Source organism: Physeter macrocephalus, chromosome 20 (genome assembly GCF_002837175.3).
Source record: "Physeter macrocephalus isolate SW-GA chromosome 20, ASM283717v5, whole genome shotgun sequence".
Taxonomy (NCBI): domain Eukaryota; kingdom Metazoa; phylum Chordata; class Mammalia; order Artiodactyla; family Physeteridae; genus Physeter; species Physeter macrocephalus.
The window spans coordinates 49,294,272-49,302,288 of NC_041233.1; the positions used below are offsets into that span (position 1 = coordinate 49,294,272).

An 8,017-nucleotide genomic window follows, 5' to 3' on the forward strand; every position below is an offset into this window, starting at 1 on the left:
GATATTGAGGGCTTGTGTATTATGTCTGGATTTTAGTGATCTGATTTCCACTTCGTAGAACTGGTTACTGTATTAACTTACCATGAATTAGATGATTTTGCTTTTGTTTTCAACATTTTTAGTTTGAGATTGTTGTATTATATAGCCTAGACCCATCGCATAAGCTCTGGGAATGACCAAATTAATTAAAACTTTATCAAGATTTTCTTGAAATTAGGGAACAGTTGGTTCACACTGGTAGTTCTGCTATTATTTTTGTCTATTTTAAATGAACATAAGGAATCGTCAAGATTTTGGATAACAATTAGTGGTCTAAAACAGACTGAGACAAGGAAGGGAAATTAATTTTTAAAATTTAGTAGGGAAAAATATGAAGATCTGTGCTTCAAAAAACTCAGCTATTCAAAATAAGTTATATATAAAGCTAGGCTTTTACAGAAGCTAAACTAAAAGAAGCCTTGTGGACTTCAGCATTCCCATTCATTCTAGTTGTGCCCAGGACTGTCCTAGTTTATGCCTGCTGTCCCTGCAGAATTAACAACACATCTACAGGATGTTATGACTTTAGTTGACATTGGGATCAATTTGAGACAGCAGTTTCAAAATTCAATTTACTAGGATTGCAAATTCAGCCTAAGGTTACATTAGAAGAAATATAAGATTCTGAGGCAGGAAGATTCAAAGTGTCATCATTATCCTCTGCATTGATAAGTCCTGGCTGGCATCTGTCTCATCCTGAGTGCCACATTTAAGAAGGACAGCACTGCACTGAAGCACTACCAGAAGATGGTTAATTCTTGGAGGGTGTGAAAACGTTATCATGAGAGCAATTGTTGAAAGCAGTGCAGGAATGGATACCTGGAAAACAGAAGACTTGGGACACACAGTAGCTGGGCTTCTACATTGGAAGGCTTGCTACAAGGCATCACAGTTAGATGGGTCCTGTGGGATTCTAGAAAGCAATGAATAGCAATTCTAAGGAGGTTGTGGGCAGGGGACAGAGGAAAGAGGTTCAAGATCTAAAAGAGTTACTTTATCTGATAATTATAAAAGTCTTGTTTTTCAGCGGTTTATAATCCGTTTTCTTAGATTAAGAAGTAAATGTTCATGTGATGTAAAAATAAATATTTCTGAGATGGAACTAAAATAATTTTGAAACTAATGCATTTTGTTTTGTTACAAAGTATTGATGTTTCACAATTTAATTTTTGTATTTTTTATTCGTTCTACTGATTTTTAGAGTTTTACTCATAATCATAGTGATAAAATAAACATCTCTAAATGTAACATTTTTTGGAAATCATGGGCAATTTCTGTTTATTGTGAGGTGCTCTGATTATGTTGGTATTTTAATGACCTCGAGAGCAGTTTTGTCCCTTTTATAAATTAAAATGCTTTTAAATAACTGGCAAAGAAAGATTTAGTAGAGTTGGTAAATTAATCCTGATAAATGAGAAGGTAATGTTTAACTTTTAGAATTCACTTTTGTACATGAAATAAGAAATAATTCTTAACTAAATTTATGTTTATCAAGTCCTTGTGATTTTTATCTCTTTTGTATCCAAAGGGTCTCTCTTTCTCTCCTCCCCAGTCCTTCCCTGTTTCCTAAGGATTAAGTTTAAATCTCTTTTCACGGCACTGTCGCCCTTCACAAGTACCAGCCTCGTTTCCCCCTAATTTTTTCATGCTCCTCCTTTATACCAGCCATATCAGATTCTTCTTACCTCTCTCTCTATGCCTTCGCAAAGGAACACTTTCCTGTCCTTTCCTTTTCCTTCTTCCCTATTCTTAGCATCACTTCTTTCATGATACCTTCCTGATTCATCCAGGCAGAGTTACTTCTTGTGGTGCCTCCATTCCTATTATATTTGCTCCTGATGTGCTGTCTCAGTGTGTGGTAGGAAGAAGCACTGTGTTAGGCATCCTAAGATCCTCTGTAGATGACACAGAGCCTGGCCCCTTAGTACATTTTTAGCAGAAGTTAGCTACATTTAAGTTGAACTCTGCTAGCAACCTGACCTAAACATTTAATAATTCCCACTCTTCTTTGTTTATTGTCACCAATATATAAGAGATCAATAACCATGTGCGTTATTCCTTGTTCACTCAACAAGTATTTCTTAAACACCTGTTAAATAACCGGGCATTGTTGGATGTTCGCCATACAATTGATTCTTCAGAGGTATAATCATGATCTAGTGGGGGACACAGATAATGAATGGTCTGTGCTATAAAATGAAGTGAGCACACACACAACCAGGGAAGCAGACTGTTGTAGTTGCCGTCTTGATTCATTTGTCTTTCTACCACACTTTAAGCATGTGCTGCACCAAGCTCTGAAACTTGGGTTCTGGCTACATAAGATGCCTCGGACAGACCATTAGAGATAACCTGCCCTATGGTTTTACCCTTGGGTAGTCCCTTTGGAATGAACTAGATGTTAAAAATATACAGATATTTGTAGAAGCTGGTGGTGGGGAAAGGTGAGAACTGTAAATGGCATCAACACTCATAGCATTTTATTATGGTTTCATCATTTACTTATGCTGTAAGTCACAGTAACATGGGGATGCTTGTTAAAACCACCTCTTTTGAAATCATGGCTTAATTTCAGGCACTTTGGTTTCCCTCTTTGTCTTATAGAAACTAGAAAAACTGCTTTTGGAATTATTTCCACGGTGAAGAAACCTCGGACATCAGAAGTAGATGATGATTCTCTTCCAGCCTGCAAGAAAGCCAAGTGTGAGAGCTGAAACGAGTCCTCATCTCTGTCACCACTCCCTTCTGCCTTTTGAGAATCCATCAGCTGCAACAGAAACGGAACCTCCGTATGATTCACTATTTTCACTTGGAGCTAGATACCGGTAGTCTATAAAAGCAGTCTTATATTTAAGCCATTAAAATAACAAAACCTAGTAAAGCATTTAAAAAAAAAAAAAGGCTGCCCCCGTAATGAATTTAGATATTTTAAGAGAAAAGCAAAGACTAGTTCATATATCCTTTCCGTTAAGTGATAAATGGAAGGTATAGTTGAATAAGATGTTTCAATATTTCAAGAGACTCTTTAAAAATGTTTCTTGCTCATTTAAAAGTTCCTGCTTTTCAGCTTTACTTGATATATATGGCTTATTATTTTTTAATTTTACTACTCAAAAAGTGGTTATTATGAGGACTTAAAATTTATGTTAAGGGGTTGGCTTTTAGTTGATCTACTTTTGCTTTAAGCCTCTCTTTCATTATAGTCATCAAGTCCAAGTCCTTTCTAAAAGGAATTGCTATAAAATTTGTGGAAGGAAAGACAAAGTGCATGTAAAATCACACTTGGCCTCTTCGTTTGCTGCTTCTTACCTCCGTGATGTCCTTGAAATAGGATTCCTTTGAGTTGGAAGCCCCTGAAAACCTAATATTGATTTTTCTAATTGCTATAGTAAAAATCTCAAAGCACTGGACTCTATCAACTTTGGAAATAATTGTTTTAATAGCAGGATCATTATATTAAGTAGAAGTAGCCTTTTTTGTAAATATCTGCATTTATGCTATATTGATATTAAGAAAATCAATTAAATGAAGATAAGAACACTGTTCTGAGAGTTAGAGAAAAGACAATTTTAAAAAGAGAAAGCTTTACACCAAACTCACTTATGAATTTAGATCCTTAAATAAGATATTGGTAAAACAGAGTATACCATAACCAGGTGAGATTTATTCTAGAAATGTAAGGATTTTTCAGTTCTTTTCAATGTACTACACTTTATCATATTAATAGGTCAAATGAGAAAAATCAGAATCATCTTAATAGATGCCAGTAAGACATTTGATAAAATTTAAAGTCCACTCCTGATTTTAAAAAAATAAACAAGAATAAAAACCCTTGACAAAATACAAATAGAAGAATATTTCACACATACATGTATATGTTCATTTCTCTTTATATATTGTATATATATTAAGCATCATGGTTCTAAAAATAAAGGATTTTTTACTTCTTCTTAAGCAATATGATGGATTAGCCTACTACACTCCCTCCATAAAACTCATGGCCGCTGCTGCTGAGCCCTCACACCCAGAGTCTGCCACTTCCTTGAGTGCCAACTTGCTTCTGCCTTCACCCCGCTTGGCTTCACGAAAAGTTAGGTGTGTGTTTATTCACAAGTCTGTTTATGCCATTGTATTTAGCATTGTAAAATTAATATAAGTTAATTTAAAATTATAAAAACTGATGAACCAGGAGGGGAAAAAAAAGAATTCCCTGGAAAATTAATGCTTTTGAAAAGTTTGAAAAAGATGAGTCATTAAAAAGAACTGTCGGGGCTTCCCTGGTGGCGCAGTGGTTGCGCGTCCGCCTGCCGATGCAGGGGAACCGGGTTCGCGCCCCGGTCTGGGAGGATCCCACATGCCGCGGAGGGGCTGGGCCCGTGAGCCATGGCCGCTGAGCCTGCGCGTCCGGAGCCTGTGCTCCACGACGGAAGAGGCCACAACAGAGGGAGGCCCGCATACCACCAAAAAAAAAAAAAAAAAAAAAAAAAAAAAACTGTCAAAATAGGTGTGAGCAAGACAACTAGATTTAGAGGAGATCCAGTGGAAATTCTGCACTTGGATTGCTTTACCAGAGTCTTTTTAAGTTCTCTTTTTTCTTCTTCTTTTTTTTTTAATTGAGGTAACATTGTTTATAACATTGTTTTATGTGTATACATTATAATTCAACTCGTGTACATTACAGCTTGCCAGCAAAAGTTTCCATCCATCACCATACAGTTGACTCCTTACCTGTTTTGCTTTCCCCCACTTCCCTCCTTCCCCTCTGGTAACAACTACTCTGTTCTCTTTATCTATGTGTTTGTTTTTGTTTAATTTAGTTTGTTCTTTTTCTTTATTTTTTTTCCACATAAGAGTGAAATCATATAGTATTTGTCTTTCTCTATCTGACTTATCTCATTTAGCATAATACCTTCAAGGTCCATCAGTGGTGTCACAAATGGCAAGATTTCCTCTAACTTTATGGCTGAGTAGTATTCCATTTTATATATATGTGTGTGTGTGTATATGTGTGTGTGTGTGTGTGTGTATATACTATACACACCACATCTTTATCCATTCATTTGTTGATGGACATTTAGGTTTTTTCCATATCTTGGCTATATAAATAATGCTGTAGTGAACATAGGAGTATGTATATATTTATGAATTTGTGCTTTCATATTCTTTGGATAAATTCCCAGAAGAGGAATAGCTGGATCATATGGTAGTTCTATTCTTAATTTTTTGAAGAATCTCCATAGTGTTTTCCTTAGTGACTGGACCAATTAACATTCCTACCAGTAGTGTATGAGGGTTCCCTTTTCTCGACATCCTCTCTATAACATTTCTTATTTCTTGCCTTTTTGATAATAGCCATTCTAACAGGCTATCAGGCATGACATAGGTATTAACATTATCTTTCCGCATATATCTCCTCAGGCAAGGGAAACAAATGCAAAACTAAAAAGCTACACAGCAAAAGAAACTATCAACAAAACGAAAAGACAACCAACAAGGACCTAATGTATAGCACAGGGAACTATAATCAGTATTTTGTAATAACCTATAAAGGGAAAGAATCTGGAAATATATATATATGTGTGTGTGTGTGTGTGTATGTAAAAGTTTTTGTCAGGTTAAAAAAAAAAGACTACCTACTGAATGGGAAGATATTTTAAAATCATATACCTGATGAGGGGTTAATAGCCAAAATATATAAAAAACTCATACAACTCAGCAACAAAAACCAAACAACCCAATTTAAAAATGGGCAGAGGGGGCTTCCCCGGTGGCGCAGTGGTTAAGAATCCGATTGCCTGCCAATGCAGGGGACATGGGTTCGAGCCCTGGTCCGGGAAGATCCCACATGCCGCAGAGCAACTAAGCCCATGCGCCACAACTACTGAGCCTGTGAGCCACAACTACGGAACCCACGTGCCACAACTACTGAAGCTCACGTGCCTAGAGCCCATGCTCCACAGCAAGAGAAGCCACCACAGTGATAAGCCCACGCACCGCAACCAAGAGTAGCCCCCACTTGCCACAACTAGAGAAAGCCCACATGCAGCAACGAAGACCCAGCTCAGCCAAAAATAAATAAATGAATAAAATAAAAATAAAAATGGGCAGAAGATCTGAAAAATGTCCAGTATGTCTTTGGAAGATGGACCGATAGCCAATAGGCACATGAAAAGATGCTCAACATTACTAATGAAGCAAATCAAAGCTAAATGAAATATCACTTTTCTTTCTTCTTTAAAGAGACTGGAACTCAAGAACAAACTGTAGATCTCCCATCAGTGGAGCCATACTTCCAAGAATAGGCTTTGACCTTTCTTTAAAAGATTGGCACGTGAGTGTACGTTTATATATTTTAAACTTGAAATGTTTAAGGGGATGTATGTTCAACTTTTTTTTGATGGCCCACAATAATCTACTTTTTCAACCAACTGACTATATTTTAGCCCCAACTGTACCAGGTATAATATTGAGGTCTTTCATTTTATATTAGAAAGGAGGAAAAGTTAATGGCACAATGTGAGTCTTCCTGAAAAATTCAAGAAAAGCAACTGGGTAAAGGTTAGAAATACAGGTGCTTTTTAGCACCTGTATTTCAAATACATTTGTTATGTATTTGCAGTTGTGCCTGCTTTCTGTTTATGAACAGGTGCTTATCCTATTGTTCAAAATAGGAGGGCATGATGGTTGGTCACCAGTGAAGAGCAGCAAGTGGGCTTCTTTAAAGTTTGCTTTTGTTAGAACATGAATTGGTTTAGTTGCAACAAGATGACAGTACCTTCAATAAAAGTTCAGCAAAGTGGTCAATTATAAAATAAACACAAAAGCCAATAGTTTTAATTAACAATAACATGTTATAAAATACCATTTTAAAAGATGCCCCTGAGGGAGGAGCTTCAAGATGGCGGAAGAGTAAGACATGGAGATCACCTTCCTCCCCACAAATACATCAGAAATACATCTACATGTGGAACAATTCCTACAGAACACCTACTGAATGCTGGCAGAAGACCTCAGACCTCCCAAAAGGCAAGAAACTCCCCACGTACCTGGGTAGGGCAAAAGAAAAAACTGACAAAAGGATAGGGCCGGGACCTGCACCATTGGGAGGGAGCTGTGAAGGAGAAAAGGTTTCCACACACTAGGAAGACCCTTCATGGGTGGAGATTGCAGGTGGTGGAGGGGGGAAGCTTCGGAGCCACGGAGGAGAGCACAGCAACGGGTGCGGAGGGCAAAGCAGAGAGATTCCCGCACAGAGGATCAGTGCCGACCAGCACTCACCAGCCTGAGAGGCTTGTCTGCTCACCCACCGGGACGGGCAGGGGCTGGGAGCTGAGGCTCGGGCTTCGGAGTTCGGATCCCACTGAGAGGACTGGGGTTGGCTGCGTGAGCACAGCCTGAAGGGGGCTAGTGTGCCACAGCTAGCTGGGAGGGAGTCTGGGAAAAAGTCTGGAGCTGCCAAAGAGGCAAGAGACCATTGTTTCGGGGTGCACGAAGAGAGGGGATTAAGAGCGCCACTTAAAGGAGCTCCAGAGATGGGCGCGAGCTGCGGCTATCAGTGCGGACCCCAGAGATGGGCATGAGACGCTAAGGCTGCTACTGCAGCCACCAAGAAGCCCGTGTGCAAGCACAGGTCACTATCCACACCTCCCCTCACGGGAGCCTGTGCAACCTGCCACTGCCAGTGTCCCGTAATCCAGGGACAACTTCCCCGGGAGAACATACAGCATGCCTCAGGCTGGTGTGTCACACTAGCCTCTGTCGCTGCAGGCTCGCCCCGCATTCCGTACCCCTTCCTTCCCCCGTCCTGAGTGAGCCAGAGCCCTCAAATCAGCTGCTTCTTTAACCAGATCCTGTCTGGGTGGGAACAGATACCCTCAGGCTACCTACACGCAGAGGCGGGTCCAAATCCAAAGCTGAATCCCGGGAGCTCTGCAAACAAAGAAGAGAAAGGGAAATTTCTCCCAACAGCCTCAGGAGC

General features: G+C 39.3%; 1 protein-coding gene across 1 annotated transcript in view; it reads left to right on the forward strand.

Annotated features, from left to right (window-relative positions):
- The window catches only part of RPP30 (ribonuclease P/MRP subunit p30), a 29,031-nt gene extending 25,839 nt beyond the window's left edge, over positions 1–3,192 (forward strand). Inside the window, exon 11 of the mRNA XM_007118587.3 lies at positions 2,644–3,192. Within this exon, the coding sequence (XP_007118649.1) occupies positions 2,644–2,753 (110 nt within the window). The 3' untranslated portion in view covers positions 2,754–3,192. The remainder of the gene's footprint in view (positions 1–2,643) is intronic.
- The last annotated feature ends 4,825 nt before the right edge of the window (positions 3,193–8,017 follow it).